General features: G+C 46.2%; 1 protein-coding gene across 1 annotated transcript in view; it reads left to right on the top strand.

The window, feature by feature from the left end:
* Window positions 1-17,086, top strand: part of MALL (mal, T-cell differentiation protein-like) — a 39,795-nt gene extending 22,709 nt beyond the window's left edge. The window contains exons 2-4 of the mRNA XM_006898930.1: window positions 11,498-11,665; window positions 14,343-14,465; window positions 17,024-17,086. Coding sequence (XP_006898992.1) covers window positions 11,498-11,665; window positions 14,343-14,465; window positions 17,024-17,086 — 354 coding nt within the window. The remainder of the gene's footprint in view (window positions 1-11,497; window positions 11,666-14,342; window positions 14,466-17,023) is intronic.
* The last annotated feature ends 5,339 nt before the right edge of the window (window positions 17,087-22,425 follow it).

Below are 22,425 nucleotides of genomic sequence, written 5' to 3'. Positions count from 1 at the left end.
GCGGGGTGCGTTCCCCCCGTAGTTTATTCCATTTTTAAACGGTGACTGGTGACCAACTAAACAGATTTCAAAACTCAGTAACAGGTCTCAGCCCACAGTTTGGAACTCTTTGTACTGAGGGACTGAAGGGTGGCCAGCAAGGTTAGCACAGAGAGTTTAGTGTAGGATTCAGAAGAAGCCATTGTAAAAGTGAGAGTAGGTCTCAAGAGTGGACTCGCATTACCAAGATCCTCATCAGTGCTGGTCACTGGGTCACACCACCTTTAACATAAGGGATATGGACTCTCTCACCTCATGGGAAGGCTGGAGCTCAGTGGCTCTACCTCTGGGCTGGTTCTTCAACAGAAATTCACCTCTCTCCCTGACCCGTTTATAGTTCTGGGCATCATATCCTGACCAGGCCAGAGCAAGAAATGAGACTGACTTGTTCTGTCTCACTCCCTTACTCATCACTTATCACTACTGAGTCAGAATCAACCCTTAGCTGACTCTTCAGCAGATTTTTAGAGATAGTAAATCACATGGAAGGAGATTGCAGATTCGATCTGCACCCCTTTGAATTAGCAGTACAGTTTCTCTCCACTAAGCCACCATCTCAACATGAAGAAAACAAAAATCCTCACCAATGGACCAGAGGCAACATTATCACAGATGGAGAGAAGATTGGAATTATCAAAGATTTCATTTTACTCAGATCCATAATCAACACTCATGGTAGTAGCAATCAAGAAATCAAAAGACATGTCTACATAGGGAAAATCTGCTGTCCAAGACGCCCTTCCAAAGTGCTAGAGAGCAACAGTGTCCGTTTAAAGACTGGGCTGCCTCCGATCCAAACCATGGTCTTTTCAGTTGCTTCCTATGCATCTGGAAGTTGGACCACAAACAAGGATGACAGAAGAATCAATGCTTTTAAACTGTGGTGTTGGAGAAGAGAACAGAACAATCATAGCAAAAGAACAAGTGTGTCTTGGAGGAAGTGCAACCTGGGTTCTCCGTGAAGGCAGGATGGTGAGACTTCATCTCACGTACTTTGGGCATGTTGTCAGGATGGAACAGTCCTTGGAAAAAAGACATCATGGTGGGAAAGGTGGGAGGTTGGAGAAAGAAAGGAAGACCCTCAACAAGATGGATTGACACTGACTGTAACAATAACCCAAGCATAAAGAACTTGAGGATGACACAGTGTAATAGAACCAAGTTCAGATCTGATGATGGCACATACATCAGCAACCAGAATACCTGAATACAGGAGACAATTTTCTTCATCTGGAAATGTTGCCATTTTGGAGGTAACATAGGTGAACCCCTGGCCTGAGGATGTCCCTTGTGCAGCCCCAGTAAGCCCCAGGCACCCAGCTTCTGTGGGCACAGATGCCTCTACAGTCTGTAGGTGGACTTTCTCCTCACAGCTGGAGGTTCCTGAGGTGTCCTGGTCCACCCTGTGGTCTCCTGTTCCCAGGGAGGACACAGCGTCATGGAAATTCAGAGAAGTGATAGGAAGAGGAATGTGGCTTCCGTGAATAAGCTAGGATTGAAAGACAGCTATGCGGACTAGCCCACAGAAGCAGCGCCAGGGCGGAGCTCCCCCTTGGGGCTGCACCTGACCCCAGCCTGGCTCTTCAGGTCCTCTGCGAGCCTTCTCCTCTAGTCTGCCATCAGAACCACCTCCTCGGTCCAGTGTGCCCCTGCCTGCCACCCCGAACCCTCTCCCAGCCGCCCAACCATCCCACACCGCAGGCACTCAGGAAGCCTCAGGAAGTCGTCAATGTCCAGGGCTGCATTTGGCTTCTTTCTAAATGTAACAATTGTTTATTTTGGAGTGGTTTAAACATGAACGTGGTGTTACATTCAAACCAAGTGCCACAAGATCAGCCCCGACTCAGTTGACGCTGTGTGTGCCAGTGTAGAATTATGATGATAGTTGTTTTGCACCAAGTGAATTGCCAGGCCTTCTTTGGAACACCACCAGGTGGACTTGAACTGACAACTTTTAGGTTAGCAACCTTGCTAACTGTAGACACCAACCAAGGAACTGGCTACATGAAAAGGTGATGGAGTCATCCCTCACCCACACACAACTACCCTGGCCTAAGTTGATCAGTTCTCCTCCCAAGGGCTCCCCATGCTGACTGGTCCATTGTGCCTCATTCCAGAAATATTCTACACATTTAAACAAATGTGCATAAGTACATTCTGGTGTAAACTCTTCCACTCTGGGCATGGTGGTCTGTGCCTTTTTAACATCAGGACTTATTCCATTTTGTTTTCTGAAGGGCTTTCTCCTCCTTTCTGCAGGCAGCTGAGCGGTCCATGGCACAGTCATGATTGATCTCACTGTCCCCTGTGGATGAAATTTAGGTTGTCTCCAGTTTTTTCTCCAATAAGCCAGGCTTCTATGAGCAGCCCTGCACATGTTTCACTGTGTTTGTATGCATTATTTTGTAGACAGATTCCCAAAAGTTAAATTACTAGGTCAAAGAGGACATGCATTTGATGTTTTGGAAAGTCTGCCAAAATAAACTGCAGTGCATGGCATGGTTATTTTCATCTGAGAGGGCAATGGACTTCAGCCTGGGCTCTGCCTGTGGGCCATCTACCACCTCAGTCACCGCCAGCGAGTCCACTCTGACCCCTAGGAACTCTCTGTGGCTGTAAATCTTCACAGGAGGAGACTGCCCAGCTTCCTACACAGTGTTGTGGGTGGATCCGAACCACTGACCTTCTGGCTAGCTGCACAACATGCAACTCACTGTGCCATAAGAGCTCCTTCCATTGGCCTAAATCTATATTCAAATATTTTGTCAGTGTACACAGGAACATTTTTCTGATGACCAAAGCATTCATCTAATCTTCAGACATTTCTGTTCCTTCAAAACATTATTTCACCCACTGCTGATCACTTCCCATATCATCCAGAGGGGCTGTTCCCTCCTGAGGAAGGCCAGTTTTGGACAGGCCCTCCCCTGAGTCCTACTCATGAAACATTGCCACCACCACCACCCCTGACCTCTGTGCCACTCTGACAGACCATGGCCAACACCCAACCATTGCTCAGTACTGACCTACGCCAATGACTCACCAAATTCTCACAAGAACCACACAAGAGAGAGGCCAGTGAAACCCCCGTCTCCTCTATTTTCCCAACAGAGATGTTGATGCTTGGAAAATAACAAAACAAATTCATTACCATCAAGTAATTTTCAATCTATAGTGAACAGAACCTTTCCAAAGTTCCCAAGAGCTTCCAAGGCTGTTGCCTTTAGAGACACTGACTGCCTCTTCTTACCTCAGAGCAGCTGAAGATTCCAACTATTCCAACTACACACATTTGGGTTGGCTGCTGTGGGTTTAGCCAGAGCCCTTTCCATGGAGCTACCAGGCCAGCACAAGCTCATTGACATTGTCAAGTTGATAGCAACCCTCTGCAGGTTTCTGCAGCTGTAAATCTTTAAGAAAAGACACTGCTCAGCTCCTGTTGAGTTTGAACTGATGATTTTGTGGATGGCAGCACAGCACATAAATTAGGAAGAATAGCCCTATATGGTGTGTCGATAGGAGTAGTTAAGAAGGGAAAAGAAGAGACAAGGCTCAGGGCACGTTAGAATCATCTGGGTTAAGTCTAAGACACCAGTTTTTTGAGAATGTCTGGGATAGCACCCAGGACCAGTCTCAGGAACCCATGTGATTCTAGAATGCAACCAGGATTAAAAGTGCAGTTCTGAGGTTAGAACATATGCTTGCTACAGGTTTCTTACCCCATGCTATATTGAAGCTCAGCATCAAGAAAACAAAGATTCTCACCACCGGGCCAATTGGCAGCTTCATTATGGATGAAGAAGAGATTGAGATTGTTAACAACTTTAGCTGGCTTGGCTCCACAATCAACATTCTTGGCACCAGCAGTCAGAAAATCTAAAGACAAATTGCGTTGGGAAAGTCTGCTGTCAGGGACCTCTCTAGAGTACTGAAAAGTAGTGATGTCAGTCTGGAGACTAAGGTGCACCTGATTCAGGCCATGTTCTTTGCAATTACTTGCTATGTGTCAGAGATCCGGACAATGATTAGGATGATAGAAGAAGGATCAATGCCACTGAGTTGTGGTGCTGGAGAAGAGTGTTGAACATACCATGGACTGCCAGGAGATCAAACAGGTCTGTCCTGGAGAGGGTGAAACCAAGCTGCTTCCCGGAAGCAAGAATTTTGAAGCTCTGTCTCACATATTTTGAGCACGTGACCAGGAGGGACTAGTTCTTGGAGAGGAACATCATTCTTGCAAGGATGGACAGCTTGGGAGAGGAAGACTCCAGATGAGATAGATTGACTCAGTGACTGGAGAGATGGGATTAAGCCTGTCAGAGATGGTGATGGTGAAATTGACTCAGGATAGGGTAAGTGTTCACAGCTGTTGAACATAGATAGGGTCACTATGAGTCGCAGACGACTCAACAGCACATAACAACAGCAACAATTGTATTTTTCATTTGATTCTTTTTCTTATTAAGCTTCTTTCAAGGTCATAAATATCCTCCAAGAATGAAGAAAGAAGATTTGAATTGAGTTTTTCTTAAGTATGATTGTGAACCTATATATTTCAACGTAGTTGATGTGCATGGATCTCTGGTGGCTTAGTGGTAAGGAAGTGTACTGCAAACCCAAAGGCATGTAATTTGAACCCACCAACTGCTCTGCTGGAGAAAGATGGGTGAACTCTCCCTGCCTCTGAAAACTCTCTGGAGGGTCACTTATGAGTCGGTTCTGACTCGATGATATGTAACAACAACAACAATCAATGCATTGTAGCTATTAACCTTAGTTAAAGCTTGAATTGTTCCATTTGTGGCCCACAATAGCCTCCGGGGGCTTTTCCCGGTGACAAGGAGCCTTGGAAGGTCTCCTCTCCTCTGGTGTGCTGAGGTCTAAGGCTCATGCCCCTGCCCCAAGCCTGGGCCAGCCATTGTTCCCCAAAGCCAGGCTCCTGGCCCTCCAATCAGGCTGTTAATACCAGCTTTTAAAAACAAACAAACAAACAAACAAACAAAATGAAACAAAAAAAAAAACCCAACCCAGTTCTCCCTGTATATGTTTCTTAAAATAGATTTATGTCAATGTTGAGGTTGAAATACACTTTATCTAAATGTCTTCTTAAGATAAAAATAATCCTCTACTTTGAAGACTAGTTCCAATGAGCTGATTTATTATATTCCCCACTCTTGAAAGGTACCAAATGAAGTGTAGATTTGGAGGGCAACTAAGGCTGCCAGGAAATTTTGAAATGCAAAATATGGGTTTTATTTTTAAAAAATCCTTGACACTCTCATACCTGTAAATAATCCAACCTGAACTGCTTATACTCATGTCCAGGGCTCTTGGCTCTGGTCCTTCTGCTGTTTAGAAGGGTGTGGCAATAATAAATCACACTCCTCTTTTTAACATGAATTATGGCTGACTCTGAGAAGAATGGGAATCCCAGAACACTTGATCGTGCTAATGCGAAACCTATATTTGGACCAAGAAGCAGTCATCAGAACAAACCAGGGAAACACTGCATGGTTCAAAATTGGGAAAGGTGTAAAACAGGGATGTGTCCTATCTCCATACCTTTTCAACCTGTATGCAGAGCAGATTATCCGAGAGGCTGGGCTCTATGAGAAGAAGTGTGGCATCAGGATTGGTGGAAGATCTATTAACAATCTGTGTTATGCCGATGACACAACCCTGCTTGCTGAAACTGAGGAGGACCTCATGCATTTACTGCAGAGGGTCAAGGATTGCAGCCTTCTGTATGGATTGAGGCTCAATGTCAAGAAGACAAAGATATTCACCACTGGACCAATTGGCAGCATCAGGATGGATGGTGAAGAGATTGAGATTATTAACAACTTTAGTCTGCTTGGCTCCACAGTCAACACTCTTAGCACCAGTAGCCAGGAAATAAAAAAAAATGTATTGTGATGGGAAAGTCTGCTGTTAGGGACCTCTCCAAAGTACTAAAGAGCAATGGTGTCACTCTGGAGACTAAGGTGTGTCTGATACAGGCCATGGTCTTTGCAATCACTTGTTATATGTCAGAGAGTTGGACAATGACTAGGGAAGATAGAAGAAGAATTGATGCCTTTGAGCTGTGGTGCTGGAGAAGAGTATTGAATGTACCATGGACTGCCAAGAAAACAGATTCATCCTGGAGAGGGTTAAACCAGGCTGCTCCTTGGAGGCAAGGATTCTGAGGCTTTGTCTGACATACTTTGGACATGTAAGGAGGGACAGGTCCTTAGAGAAGGACATCATGCTTGGGAGGGTAGAGGGACGGTGCAAGAGGGGAAGACCCTCTATGAGGTGGATTGATTCAGTGACTGGGGTAATCGGGATGGGTATGTCAGAGGCAGTGTGACTGGCACAGGATATAGCAGGGTTTAGGGCTGTTGTACATAGGGTTGTGAGTCGCAAGCGACTCAACGGCACATAACAACAACAACATGCAACAGTAGCATCATTTCAGAAGATTCTTGTGCAAGCCCTCAGAAGACCTTGGCTTATCCTGAGGGTAAAAGTGGGGACAAGGGTCCCCTAACAGGGACTGAGAGGGAAAAGGCTGCTGATGGGTGCAGTAGGACTGGTCAGGGGGAGCAAGTCACCAATAAGAGCTTTAGCTCAGCCCAGCATACCCTTTTTCCCAGCTCACCCAAGGTGCCTCTGCCTGCTCTTGTCCTGGATCTGATAGCTGGTTCAGAGTGAGGCCCCAGTTGGCCTAAGCCATGCTTAGGCCTCATGGGGGACTGCATATGTGACCTCAGGCTTGAGTATAAAATGGTTTAAGGTACGTTGGGTGAAAAAACTATTAAATGTTTACTAGCTGAAGGCAGCACTGGTGACGTAATGGGAAAGGAGTTGTGCTGCTAACCCAAAGGCAGGTAGTACAAATCCACCAGCTGCTCCAAGGGAGAAAGACGGGCAATCTCCTGTTGTGCAATTTACAATTAAAACCTGCCAGAGGGTCAGCTATGAGTCATTTCAGATTTGACAGGACTTGACTGCACTAGCCAAAAGGCCAGCCGATCAAACCCATGTAGCTGTGCCTCCGACCAAAGCCCAGGGTCGGCTTCTGAAAGGCATCCTGCAGAGTGTGGTCTGTCTGTGCACACACAGCATTCCTGTGAGTCACAAGCAGCTCAATGGCAGTTAACAATATCAGTAGAAGTGTGATGTCAGGAATAAACTCAAGAACGAGAAAAATATTAGTTAAAAAAATCCCAACCAAACAAAAGAACACAGAAATGTGTATGAAGGGCAATCAACTCCTACACAGTTTACACTGCATATGAAAACCGCCTGGAGGGACAGCTGTGATTCAGTTCTGACTCCGCAACACACACAACAACAACAACAACAGCATGTCTAAGCAGGGCAGCCTCTGAGGGGAGAACTCCACAGGAGCCCCATGCATAACTGAAAATCACCTACAGCTACAGTGGCCTAATCTGGAGGGAGTTGTACTGCCAAGCCAAGGCAAGATGCTCTAATTCACCAGCTGCTCTGAGGTAGAAAGTTGAGAAATCTCTCCCATGTGTGGGTTGTGATGGTGGTGTTGTTTGCCACTGGGTCAGAACCGACCCCTAGCTGATCCTCCAGCACGTTCTTAGAGGCAGTAAATAGCACAGGAGATCACTCATCCTCCTCCCTCTGCAGCTCCTGACCACTGGACCACCAGAGCTCACAGCCCCTGAAAACCCAGTAGTGGGTCAGCTAGGAGTCCGCTCCTGCTTGACAGTAATGAGTTTGCGGTTTTTAATTGGAAAACATCTAGTCACTATGAAATGCTAGTGGCATTACTAAAGATTATTTTTTATTAATATTTTTCTTATTCATATACATTGTGTCTCATGCATGTATATTGTGGGTTTTAAAAAAATTTCCTTTTATATTGATTTGCTTACAAAATTCATATACATTCTTCCTTACCTGTTATGTCCCAGGACCTGTACTGGGTGAATGGCACAGTGCAGGACTTCTCTATAGAGGTCTAAGGTGAATCTAACATTCTACAAATATGTAAGTTCAGCATGAAATACTGGATACCACTGTCATAACACTGAGCACTAATGGGGTGCTTACCTTGTGCCAGCGTTTCTGTGCATTTCCCATGGCTTAGTGAGAGATGTTTGGCAGGCACCCATCAGCCAGCCCTGGCACCTCCCTGACGCCTCTGCACCGAGGTTCCTGGGATCGACAGGCAGGAGCCCAATTGTAGGGAGTTAATCCCTCAACTCTCCACCCCCCAGGTCAACCTGACTCCCACCAACTAACCTTCAGCAGAGAAATATAGAAGGGTTTTTGTTTCAGAAGAAAGAAAATGTTCCCGGAAGAAATTCTGACATGCAAAAATATTTTCATGCCTTCTGAAAGAAGAGCAGGGTAGAGAAGATTTGTTAATGTCAACAGAAAGGAACAGTAAAGCTGATACACAACTACATTAAAATTAAAAACTCACTTTATCAAAATATATCCGAAAATGTGGGAGGCATATGCTGTTGTTGTTGTTGTGTACCTTCGAGTCAGAACCTATCCATAGCTGACCCTCTAGAGGGCTTTCAGGGACAGTTGCTTGGGGGTAGATTGCCCATCCTTCTCCCACAGAGCAGCTTTTGGATTTGAATCGCACGCCTTGGGAATTGCAGTGCAGCTTCTTACTGCAAGGCCACCAGAGCTCCCTGCTACATCTTGACAGAAGATATTTCCAGGACACCTATAAGAACCTGCAACAAAAAAAGAAAAGAAAAAAAAAACACAACAAAAATGTCACAGAAAAATAGATCTGGCCAGGGAGTCTGTGAAAAGCATCTCATTAGTAATAAGGAAATGGAAATGAAAATCTAATGAGATGTAGGATCACTTTGGAGTTAAGTGATAAGGAATTGTGCTACCAACCCAGAGAGGCGTGGTGCAAATCTACCTGAGATTCCGCTGCAGCTGTGCCACTGGAGGATGGGAGGATGGGCAATCTCCCCTCATGTGGGTCACTATCTCTAAAACACTTGCTGGAGGGGTCAGTTACAAGTCTGTTCAAACTCAATGGTACATAACAAAGCAAACGCGCACAACAATAAAATCTATGGAAAATATCAAGGAATAAAAAAAAAACCCCACAAACCACAACTCATTGAACCAAGTAAGTTTAGCAAGTCATAAGATCACACACATACATAAATCACATTTCTACTGCCTAGACATAAATAATTAGGAAATAATTATTTTTACATCATCAAGGTAATTTTTAAAGTTTTTAATTTATTTTTGAGAAAATAAAATTTGTAAAAAGCTATTTATATTACCTTGCCCCAAATAAGACGTGTAGGTGTAAAATCCAGCAAAATGTGTATATGAGGATAGGTGTGCTCAAAATGACAAAAGATTAACAAAAGAAGCCAAAGACTTTATTCTTTAGAGGGACTAGAAAAATGGCATAGGAAAGATGTCAGTTATCCCCTGACTTATCTAAAGATCTAACACAATTAGGATCACAGGCACAGTGGGATTTTGAGTGGCAAGCTGACGCCCAGGGAAGAGGATCACTCCGTGTTGTGAGATGGGCAAACTCTGAGACATGGTCTGTTCCTGAAAATAACTGCTCAGGAGTAGTCACATGCACCGGCAACTTTTTTGATAATTGCAGATTTATAGGAATTTTAACATCTGATAGTATGGTGCTTCCAAACCACAAACCCAGAACCCGTCCCCTTCACCCTAAACGTTAGCAATATCAAAGTCTGGCAGTTTCTTCTTCAGGTTATTTTATTACTTTATGGTGGATAAACTCCAGTGTATCCATTGAGTGTCATAAGAAATAGAAGATTGTTACTATTGGTAGTGGCCCTAGTACTCTCACTCCCTATGCCATAACACTCTCTCTCTCTCTTCCCCCACCCCCACCTCCCCAAGCTGAGTCCTTGCTAAGCAGGTTCTGAGTAAAATGGTTCTGAAGGAAGTTGACAGTAGTGGTAACTATACACTGACATTGTTTGGGCCAATAAGACATACACATTCCTGGGCTGTATTTTTACCTTTTGAACTTGAGGGGCAGGGGCAGGACTAGGGTGAGGCAAATCAAATGCTTTAGGTATACATTCCATCTGGCACTCACCCTCAGAGCTGTGCAAATGCTGAATGGCATCCACACAGAGACCTGCAGGATGTGTGGTCTGGAAGCCACAGAGGTGGGCTAGGTGGGCAGCTGAACTCATTCACCCACGTGGTGCTTATAAAAAACACAAGTTTAGCAGGTGTGAGGAGAGGGAGACCTGAGGAAGGATGTGTCAATTTCCCAAAGAAGCTTGATGAAAGAAGTGCTCAGAAAGACTGAGAAAAACAGCAAAACCACATGGTCAAAGTGACAGTCCTTTTCCTATAGGCCTCACACTGGACGTGCTGACTGCTGGGCATTCCATTCCTCCTCTAGACTCCTCAGCAGGGGTGCAAACCCAAAAGCAGACAAAGACAGCAGGAAAGAGAGCAAGGAAAAGTAGGGTTTGTTCAGCAAGCAGACTCTAGAAGGTGGACAGAGCTGGTGGACAATTAAACTACAACAATATTGAGCAGCTGATGCTTCCAGTTGGGGTGAGATTTTTGGATCTGGAGGCTCCACATTAAATGCCCAGAGGGCCAGGTGGGCACTGCCAATAGATGAAGGGAGTTGAGAAGGAGCAAATAGAACTTCAGGTGCAAGTGAGCAACAGTGAATGAGCCCTGCTCTGGCATGGGGCTATGAAGGCCGAGGGGTCTGTGGTCCAGAGGACTCAAAATCCTTTTGAAAAGGTCAAGGACAACTCATTTCCAATTACTGTAGCCTAAGAAACAGGCCCGCTTTGGCCAAAACTAGTTTTCTCAAGAAATGTCTGAGAATTAGGCTGTTCTCATGTGAAATAGTCTCTTTCAAATGTTAGCAGTTTCTTCAGAAATGTTTTGTTTATGTGTATGTTTAACTGTACATGACAGTAATGTTTAGGCCAAGAACAAATGTGGTGGGTCAAAGCTGGCCTCCATAATCTACTAACAGCCTCTGCACTGCAACCTTGAATTCCTAACAACATCAAGTTAATGATCAAGTCACTTCTGATCCATGGTGATCCTGAATTACCACGCAGAACTGTGCTCCAAAAGGTGGCCAACTGTACTTGCAGTCTTCATGGGGTCAGTCATCAGGCCTTTATTCTGTGTGGTCTCTGGTGGACTTGAATCCCCAGCCTTTTACAGGCCATTTGCACCACCCAGAGGGCTCATTTTGGTCTGTGATTCCAAGGGACAGTCTTCTTTCCCCATCTCCGCCCAGGCTCCCACTAAAGTTCACCTGAACTGTCCACTACTCACCTCTCCCCTCAGCTAGAGAAAAGAAGTAAGGAGCATTGCTCACCCACTCCACCTCCCAGCCCCCAGCGGGAGGAGAGAAACGGGGAGTGCACTGCCCACCAGTACTGAGGCATCCTCCTTGTGCCTTGTCTTGCAGGTATTCGGGTTCTGGGTGTGGATCCTGGTCGCCGCCACCCAGGTGGCACAGCCCTTGCTCCAAGGATGGGTGATGTATGTCTCACTCACGTCATTCCTTATCTCCCTGATGTTCCTGCTGTCTTACTTGTTGGAATTTTACAAAAAGTTTAGCTCCTGGAAAGTCCTGGTAAGAACTAGAGGGGCTCCTCCTTGACTGATGCCCTGGGGCTGTGAGGACAGTGGACTCTTCCAGGTGGGGCGAGAGAAGGAGGCCAGGGAGGTGGTCAGAGAACAGAGACCATTCCAGGGCCAAGGGGCTTCTCCTTCTTCCCCCTCCTCCTCTCTCTTTTTTCTTGTACCATTGATTCACATCCACCTAGAACAGAATGAGATTGCCTCTCCTTCTCCAGTGGAGCATCTGGTGGATTCAAACCACAAGCCTTTGGGACTGCAGTGCAGCTGCTTGCCACTAGGCCACCAGAGCTTCCCTTGGGGAATCCTTATTTTAATGTGTTCAGTAGTGGTGGTGGTGTGTACCATCGAGTCAGAACTGACCCATAGCTGACCCTCCAGCAGGTTTTCAGAAGCAGTAATCGCACAGGAGGAGACTGTCCATCCTTCTCCTGCAGAGCAGCTGGTGGATTCTAATCAAATGCCTTTGGGTTGGCAGTGCAGCTGCTCAGCACAAAGCCACCAGACCTCCATAAGGTGTTTAACAGTAAACCCCACTGAAGCATTCCTCTGCCAGAGCACAGCTTCCACTGTAACCCTTTGCATTGCTTTCCTGTATGAACCCACACTGCCCTGTAAGTAAACATTTAAACGTGTCCTCTCTACTTCATTTCTGGTGAAATAACAGGAGCAGCACTGAAGAAAACTCTCAAAAAGTCAGGCATTGTCATGGAATCGAAACCAACTCATAGCTGACCCCACATCATGTTTCCAGAAGTACAGAAGGATATTCTCCCACAGAGTTACTGTTGTATTCGAACTGCTTGCCTTAGGGTTAACAGTACAACTCCTTGCCACTAGGCCACCAGAGCTCTAGAAGAGAAATCAGCTCACTCTCAAGGCCCTACCACCACCACTGGGGTCATTCTTCCAAGTTCCATGTTTTAAGTATGATAGACAGAGAGGCAAAAATCCACTGCTACTGAGTTGATTCCAACTTTTGACAACCCTTCACCTCACCATGTCTCCAAGGTTGTATATCTTTACAAAAGGAGATTGCCTATCTTTCTCCTGAGGAGTGGCTGATGGAGCTAAACCCCCTACCTTTTGGTTAACAGCCCATGCCACCTTAGAGAGCTACAGAGTTAAAATCACATTGGACAAACAATCCTGGATGTAGGTTCCTGTATTTAATATTACATGATTGACTTTTTTCACATTGTTGCATCATCTCCACATCCATGTAAACAATTTTTACACTGACCAATGTAAAGCACACACAAAAGCAGAGACAGATTATTATTGACTTGCAAGTAACTATAATTCAAATTCTAGTATTATCAAGATTTTACCACACTATATCATCTAGTCCCTTTTCTCTCCTTGAAGAATTTTTTTTTCTCTCTCTCTCTAATATATTTTTCTTAAAAAAAGACATGAAGAATTTTTTTAAAACCTCACATATCATGTCATCTCATGCCACATACTTGATCTCCAAGAAAGGCTTAATCTCTCTTTCACATGATTCTTTAACTGTTATTCACTCTCTCCCCCCAAGTCCACTCTGGATATTTTATGTACTACACTAGAATGGCCTTCCTTGCTAGTAGTTCAAGAAAACAGGCCAGTTGTCTTGTGGAAGGACTAGCTCCTGCATGTGTCTGTTCTCACCCTCTTGGTGGATTTATGTGTCCCTCTAGTTGCTGCACTTTTGCCTGGCTAGCAGTGAGCACCAAAAGCTGGGATAAGTACTGGACATTGCAGGCGAGAACACACTCCAAGTGACTTCATATCACATCACCATGGTGACTAAAGGGCCCTCTCTCAGGATGGAAACAGCATTAGCTCCTCAACTCCCTGCTCCACTGATGATGATTTCTAAATGACATATTTTTTGGGGGGTTGCGAGTTTCAGGCTCATCAATTGTAACATTCCGTCTAGACTTTATAACCATATTGCACTATATTGTCAGTGAATTAAAAATTTAACAGAGCTTAGAGTTTAACAGAGAGGTTCCACATTTGAAATATGGAATCATATGCTGACTAACAAGTCTAATGTGTGTTGGCTAAGTGTTGATGTCCTCATCTGTAAACAGTGGGGTCAGCTGTGAACATTAAGAGACAACTCTTTGCCATTGGGTTGGAACTGACTCATAGCTGACCCTTCATTGTGCTTCTAAGACTGTAAGTTGTACAGATAGAGATAACCCATCCTTTTCCCTTGGAGCCACTGGTAGATTTGAACAGGAGTGCAAAATCTCTATAAATGGGAAACACAGAATAAGTCTGCAGAACAGCAATAGATATGAACATAACCTTGGTGTTCATGTGGCCTGTGTTCAGTTACTTACCCATCAGCCTTAACCTTGACCTGCAATTTTCTGAAAACGGGCCTAGTGATAAATAGTGCCTATTTCTGAGCTGACAAGTTTAACTGAAATACATGAGAAACAGCCTAACATAGAGCACAGCATCAAATGCCCACTCAATAAATGCTGACTGGAACTGCTGTTATTATCTCTGCCATTCCCCTAGTGTCCACTACATAGCTATTTCCAGTAGCAATATTGAAGCTAATAAAAGGAAAGATTGGGATAGAGCTTGTCTTGGTGGGGTGGTCTGAAAGAAGGACACTCATTTCGTCAGCCACCCCAGTGATGGTGGTCGTGGCCTCTGTTCTGTGTTTAAAGGACAGCCTGTACCACGGGACCACTGGCATCCTGTACATGAGCGCGGCTGTCCTGCAAGCTCATGCCACAATCCTTTCTGAGGCTGGTGGACCCCCGAACTACTATCTAAACACGGCGGCTTCGGTGAGTGGCTCTGTTGCTGCTGGCCAGGGCGTTTAAGGCCACGTTGCTGGAAAGTATAATGATACGTGGCCTTGCCTCCCTTGGAGCAAATGACCCTGACCTTGCAAGCTAAAGGAGCTACAGAGGATGGGATTAAGGTGTGTGCGTGTTTGCCTGCGTGTTCACTTGTGTCCACCCGTGTGCCAGGCCCACGGCAGGTATGTGTGTGCACACCTACGTGTTCACATGTGTCCACCCGTGTGCCAAGCCCATGGGGAGGTGTGCATATGTGTGTCTACATGTTCACATGTGTCCACCCGTGTGCCAGGTCCAAGTTCAGGGTTTTCTCTTGCCTTCTGTGTTTTTCCACCTCAATCTTGCTCCCTTCTCCACATTTGTCATCTTCAAACTCATTTTCTACTTCCAAAAGCACACATTGGAGCATGTGTGTCTCTCTCCTCTTGAAAGTCTCTGGCAGCTCCACTGCCTACAGAGTAAGGCCCTGAAGCCCAGATTCCTCGTCCTGTTCCCTTGTTTTTTTTATTTCAGTGACAGAAATCCAGTCTCTCTCAGGCCAGCAGAGCAGTATGTTGGCTAATAGAACCCAAAGCCAGGGGACACAAGCAAACCACGGGAAGGACAGTGACCCAGCCACTGGACACGTGGACCAGAGCTAGTCTTGCCCCTCTGCAGGCTCCCATTCCTTGCCATGCTATCTGTGGCCTCTCACCACAGAACCTCCCTGCTGCCTCCAATCTTACCTTGAGCATTTCCAAGGACGGACTCTGACTGAATTTGTGCCCATCCCCAGGCCAGTTATCTGTGAAAATGTCAGGTCTCTATCATGCTGGCAGGCACCAGGAGGAAGGGGTAAACATAAGGTGTTGTCGCCCAGAGTAAGAACGAGGCATTGGGAAAACAGTGGGGATCCACTAGCGTGGCCTTGTGGTATGTTCATCTGCTTTTCCACTCTTCCTCCTGGCCCTCCTTGTCCACCTATTCTGATTTCCTTAAACTCCAAACATACTTCCCATGTGAGGGCCTTCTCCCAGGCCCTTTCTCCCACCTTCTTTTATCCGTCAGCTTGCACTGAAGGCCCCGTTGGAGTATCTCACATCCCAGGCTAGCTCTCCTCCATGGAAGCACAGTGTTCCTGTCCTGGGTCCCTCCACTAAAGAGGAGTCCTGGGGTTGAGGGGACAGGTGCATGAGATGTAACCTGGTAAGGTCTTTCCCAAACCATCACAGCCCACATAGGCTATTTTTCCTCACCTGGTTCAGGTGCCTCCATGCTTGGAGGTACTGCAACCGGATTTCATTATACATAGGTTCCCCAGACAGGAATAGATACCCATTCAGGGTGCCTTGGACAGTCTACTGCTTCTTGGCAATGCTTATCATATCATAATTTTGTGTCTGTGAATGAGTCCCTCACTGCCTGTAGATTCCAAGAGGTCTAGAAATGGGGCTTTTCTCATCCACCACGCTGTGCCTAACCTTGTGCAAACAACGTGCTTTTCCCAGTGGGAGCACAGCTGGACTCTCCCTCCTCAGTGACATGGGGTCACCGTTTCCTCGTTGACTCCTGCTCCAAGTTTCTCTCTCTGTGCCAACTTCCTCAGCAGTCTCTCAGCCTCTGCCCACTTCCCACGTGCTAAAGGCTTGGTTTGCAGCCGTTTGCAGCTGTGTCCACTCTTTCTTCGCGTGTTCTTCAACCCAAGTGGCTTATATTCTGGCACAAGTGCAGACCTCCTCTACTAATGAAACATGAAATGTAAAAAAAGTGAAGATCTAGGAAGATAAGCAGTTGTAAAAAATGGAATAAAGCATAAAGATCCACATCCTAGGCATTAGAGAGCTGAGATGGACTGGCATTGCCCAATTTTAATTAGAAAATTATCTCTGCTCCTCAGAGGCAAGGACTGTGAAACTCCATCTTACCAACTTCAGGCATGTTGTGAGGAGAGGCAAGTCCTTGGGACACACTGGTCAAGGTGGAGGGTCAGAAAAAGAGGGAACCCTTTACAAAAAGACTAGAGGTAGTGACAATGACCATGGGCTGCATATCAGAGATCATGTGGGTGGGCAGGATGGGGCAAGGGTCAGATGCCAGCTGTTATCTGTGGTGTCACTATGTCAAAGTCGAGCACTGGCATCTAACAACAACAACAACAACACAGGGGCCTGGCTTAGCTTGTTATTCCTCAGCCATGTAGCATCCTTCTCCCTCAGCCCTGTGGCCAACTAGGGAAATGATTTTCTGGTTTCTTAGTTCAAATTCCTAAGAGAGACAATGTTACTGGCTCAGCCTATCTTCTTGTTCGGGTTGTGGCTCAGATCCATCCACTCAAATATGACAGTTCCACCCAAGGATAACGTTTCCAGGAAGACAGTGTAACTGGCTCTGTCAGAAGTTTCTGGAATTCAAGGAAGATGAGACTGGGTAATAATTGTTGCCTTCGGGCTGGTGGGATATGGGGCAGAGAAGGGACAGCAGAGTCAGAATATGTGGTCTCCTGTGAGGAGACAGGGCAGGAACCAAGCTCATCACTAACACCCGACTCCTCCATCTTCTTCCAGTTTTTTACCTTCATCACCGCCCTGCTGTACATCCTTCATGCCTTCAGCATCTACTACCACTGAGACAGACGCCAGGGAGCAATGCCAGAGCAGGAAGTGCTCGTGTAAACCTGGCATGTTGAACCCCCAAACAGTTTCCAGTCTTTGCCATCCGGATGAGAAACAGAAAGTCAACAGATCATCTTTTCAGACTGAGTGATAAAAAATCACTTTGACATTTCTGTTAGGACATTTTAGATCATTATGTTGAATATGAAAAGGTGTTCTTTTTCCTGGGAAAGTAAACTGTTCTCTTGGGATTATCTGATAATGAACACAACTCTAGAAACTACCATCCATAACCTCACCACTGAGGGAACCCACTCAGCCCCAAAATTGTCACATGGCTTGGAGGTTCTGTCTCAGCAGTGGGGTCCCCCATAGATAGTAGGGGTAGGGGACATTCAGTCAACAATGTCTAATGCTGGTCCCAGACCTGGCTTCGGTCCCAGGCCTCTGTGTTCTCTGGGGAGCAGTGCCCAAGCCAGCTCTCTCGCCTCCTTGCCACCTCCCCATTTCCCCATCAACAAGGACAATCCCTCTCCCCTTATATCCACCTCTCTTTCTTTCCAGCACCGGGAGCCAAGGACTACCAACTTAAAATGAACTTTGAAGGTAGTTTTTGAGGTAAATAAATGACTGACCATATAAAATTGTTGTAAAGGCCTGAGAAGTCCCTGGCAAACCAATATTGGAGGTTTGAGTTCACCCAGAGTACATTGGCAGAAAGGCCTGCTGATCGACTTCTGAAAAGCAGCCCTAGAAGCCCCTCTGGAGTGTGATTCTCTCATGATAATGCCTGCTAAGGGCAGGGGATAGGGCCATTGAAGCCCCTCTGGACCGCAGTTCTCCTGTGGTAAGATCTGCTGAGAGGCCAGGGACAGGGGAGTGAGGGACAAGGGAAGAAGTAGCCTGATTTTTCCTCAATCAGCTTGCTGTTTTTCTGTCAGGCCTCCAAGGTCTACACCCAGTCCTTTAGGAAAGAACAGTGTTGATGTGAATCACCTCAGCAGGAAGTGAAAGGATGGCTGTCACACCAACAGTGTCACCTGCTCTCCTTGCATTCAAGAACTTAGTGTCACCTCCTTCTCTGGGGCCTCTGGCCCCGTGGAGCCATGTCTACACTTCTGGACCATTTTCCAATAAAACTAGAATTGTTCATTACAGAAACATGCATCCACGGTGCTTGATTCCAAAGTAAACACTTTGCTCATCCCAGTGTTTCTTGCCTGGCCCTCTGCTGCTGAGGGGCTTCAGGCCCCGCCCCTCTGCACAGTTCCTTACCCCTGGTGGATCAGGCACAGTGTAGGTGCTTGCTGATTTTAAATGACATAAGTTATTATGTGAAAAAGACTTTTCTTCACTGATTCTGCACCCTATAGTTTCGTACCAGCTGGTTTTGCTCCTGGGACCAATGCTGTGGACTGCTTACTGTCTCATCACCGTGATGTCTTAAAAGCCACCATTTACCTGTCGTTTTTATTGCCTGGCAGCTGTCTGGATTATTCCTGTTGAATATTTACTGAGTAGTCACATACTAATAAACACAGTTTGTACAATACAAAGTGGTGGATCCATTGCTTTCATGCCATCAGCGATGGACCCCCCCAACAATTTCATACTGTGTCATCAGTTTCACAAAGGCACCCTTGGGTGAATTTAAGGGGCACCCCAAGTTCCCCAAAGGCAAATGGCCCTCACCCTGGCCCTTGCTCTCAAGGCAGCATACCGAGGGTCCCAAGTTTGTCTCCAGGGGTGTAGGTTTGTGACATGATTTTTATGTCACTGGCTTAGTCCTTGTAGACGTGCAGTATTCTGGCAGTTCAAATCCACCAAGCAGTTCACAGGCAGAGAAGTGGGCAATCTCCTTCTGTTCGATCCACAGCCTCTGAAAACTTGCTGGAGTGCCAGGTGAGAGTGGGCTCCATTTCCACAACAGTGACTGACTTGACACTTTGGTTACATTTCCAGATGTAAAGTCACAGGAGCTAAGGTGTAGCTGGGATGGGCTGGCCAGGTGGGGAGAGGTGAGGAGGCCTTCAGGAGGGGCAGACCTCTAGCCACCTCCCTGTGCTGAGTGTTTCTGTCCTTCCTGTACTCTAACTACATTGCTACATTGCAAAGGCTTGTCCAGGCACCTCAGGCACCTCAGTGGACACTGTCACCCACCTAAATGCCCCAGATTTACCTGCTATTGTGCAGCTCCAGCTCTCTCTTCCCGCTTCATAGCCACTTCCTTTCTCTCCTTGTAGGGCTTTCTTCAGACACCACTTCTTCTTTTTTTTTAAAATTTAGTTTATTTTTCATTTCAATGAACATCTACAGAGATTTTGGAATTCCATTCATTCATTGTTGCACCCTTCTCCCCGCACAACCCCCCCCCCGCCCGCCCCCCCCCATTTGCTCCTCTCCTTGAAAAGCAAAAGAAAAACTCACCACTTCTTATACACCCAACTGTGCATGCGTCAGGGGCCTTCCCCACCCTGTCCCTTTGCCTGACGCACCACCTTCTCTTTGGGTTTCCTTGGATCCTGGCAGGATCCTTCTCTCTGGGTTTCCTTGAAGTTCGTCAGGGTTTGCATGTCACAGCCATCTCCTGAGGGCCTACTGTGTGCTGGGCTCTGGGTATATGACCTTGGGAAACAGAGTCCAGAAAACGAAACCCTGTTGCCCATAGTTGAATGCTATACCAGATTTGATCCGTGACTTCCTCCAGGATACTGTTTGGGTTATGAGCTCTTACAAATAACCCACAAATTCAAACCCACTGCCCTGCAGTCAGTTCCAACTTGTGAGTTGAAAAACAGAAGCGGAAAATATTTTAAGTTGAAAACCAACCTGGGGCTGGCAGATACCTCAACTGACAGGGTGATGACTCTCCCCTCTCGAGGAAGAATATAGCAGTTGCTCTCCCCCTCCCCCCCATTCCAAGCCTGATCACTTCTGAGAAACCTGATAACATCTAAGCTGGCCATATCAAAGACCAGACCAGACAATGGATCCTGATAAGGCTCTGAATCTGATAAAAATAGCCCAAACCTAACTTAATTAACACCCCAAATTCCAAGAAATACCATCTTTCTTAGTCCTCTCCAGAACCCCTATAAAAAGGAACCCCTGTCAAATTGACCAGGTGCCATTTTAACTCTCCGTGTGCTGTGCAGCCGGGTCACTTGGCTTCCCTCTCAGACCATGCAAATGCAGAAAATGCCTGTTCATTTCTTGGGACCAGTTTGTTTCTTTGTTTCTTTTTCTCTCTCACCCTCAACACTCTTTTTCTATCTAACACCCTCTCTACCCCACTCCAATGTTCCAATCAGAGGAAGAATATGAAAGAAGTATGTGGAAGTTGCCCCACCATCCCCAAGCTTGATCACTTCCTGAGAAACTTGATAACACCTAAGCTGGTCATATCAAAGACCAGACTAGATGATAGATCCTGATAAGAGTCTGAACTTGGTTAAAAATAGCTAAAACCTAACTTAATTAACACACCAAATTCTGGGAAGTACCAACTTAGTGCTCCCCAGGACCCCTATAAAAAGGAAACCCCCAAACTGCCCGGGGACCATTTCAATCCTGCCCATGTGCTGTGCGGCCAGGTCACTTGGCGTCCCTCTCAGACCACACAATAAAGGCCTGCTGTTTGTTTCTTGAGACCAGTTTCTTTCTTTGTGTCTCTCCTTTGCTCTTTTTTCTTTCTAACAGAATGTAGCTTGCTCACTCCTTGAAGAAACCTGATAATATCTAAGGTGACCTGACCAAAACCAGACCATACAGGGGATCCTGATAAGACTCTGGGCCTGATCACAAAAGCCCATGCCCAAGTTAATTAACAGCCCCAAATGACAAGCAAAACACCATCTTTCCTAGTCCTCCCTAAGCTCTCTATGAAAAGAAACCACCCTTGACTGCTTTCGAGCCATTTTGACCTTCTCCATGTGGTCACTTTGCATCCCTCTCAGACCTGTTCGTTTTGAAAGGTCGCAGAGGAATGACAGATTCCCGTTCAGGCCAAGAAAGACACTTTATCAAGGAGAAACTGCTAGGCTGGCTCTAAAGCAGAAACCAGCCCCTACGTGGAGTTTTATATTGTCTTACAAGAAAATTGGAGAGTTAGGATGTTCACAGCTACTTGGTACCAGATAAGAGAGCAGGTTGGGAGCCACGGATAGTTCTTCCTGGGAAAGGGAGGTGAAATAGTTGTGCAGTCCTAACAAGGATCAGCAGAGCTGCAGCTGCTGCTGTGACCATTACTGCGGCTGGTCTGGGGAAAGGCAGGGAGTTTCCTGAGCCCAGCTTCTTTCTTTCTCTCTCTTGCCCTCAACTCTTTTTTTCTTTCTAACACCAATGACCTTGTTGTTGTTGTTGTTGTTGTTATGTGCCATCGAGTCGCCTGCGACTCATAGCGGCCCTATGTACAACAGCCCTAAACTCCACTCTGTCCTGTGCCAATCGCACCGTCTCTGACACTCCCATCCCAATTATCCCAGTCACTGAATCAATCCACCTCATAGAGGGCCTTCCTCTCCTGCGCCGTCCCTCCACCCTCCCAAGCATGATGTCCCTCTCTAAGGACCGGTCTCTCCTCACTACATGTCCAAAGTAAGTTAGACGGAGCCTCAGAATCCTTGCCTCCAAGGAGCCACCCAGTTTAACCCTTTCCAGGACAAATCTGTTTGTTTTCCTAGCAGTCCATGGTATTCTCAATACTTTTCTCCAGCACCACAGCTCAAAGGCATCAGTTCTCCTTCTATCCTCTTTGGTCATTGTCCAACTCTCTGATGCATAACAGGTGATTGCGAAGACCATGGCCTGTATCAGACGCACCTTAGTCTCCAGAGAGACACCACTGCTTTTCAGCACTTTGGAGAGGTCCCTAACAGCAGACTTTCCCATGGCAATGCACCTTTTAATTTCCTGGCTGCTGGTGCCAAGACTTGGAACAAGGATTACCACGTATCACTTGCATCTTCTTAACCCATGGACTGCCAAAACAAACAAGTCTGTCTTGGAGAAAGTGCATCCATAAGTGTGGGTGGGGGTGGTGCACAATCCTTGTAAAAAGAAAAGGACATCATGCTTGGAAATGCGGGGAGTCAGTTAAACAAGATGGACTGACACGGTGACTAACAATGAGCTCAAGCATGCCAGAGGTGATGAGGATGGTGTAGGGCAAGGTTGTTCACAGGGTTGCTAACAGTCCACTCAGTGGAACCTAACAACAAACAACAGACTGCGAGAGAAGATAGTGTCCATCTTTCTCCCATGAAGCAGTGGGTGAATTTGAACCTCATGCCTTCAGGTTTGGGGTTTGGCAATGCAACTCCTAGGCCACCAGAGAAACCCTCCAGGAGCAGGTC

This window comes from Elephantulus edwardii, unplaced genomic scaffold (assembly GCF_000299155.1).
Source record: "Elephantulus edwardii isolate Elephantulus edwardi_28Jun2011 unplaced genomic scaffold, EleEdw1.0 scaffold00241, whole genome shotgun sequence".
In the NCBI taxonomy this organism is placed as follows: Eukaryota; Metazoa; Chordata; class Mammalia; order Macroscelidea; family Macroscelididae; genus Elephantulus; species Elephantulus edwardii.
Note: the sequence above shows the minus strand (reverse complement) of the source record. Positions and strands in the feature narration are given on the sequence as shown.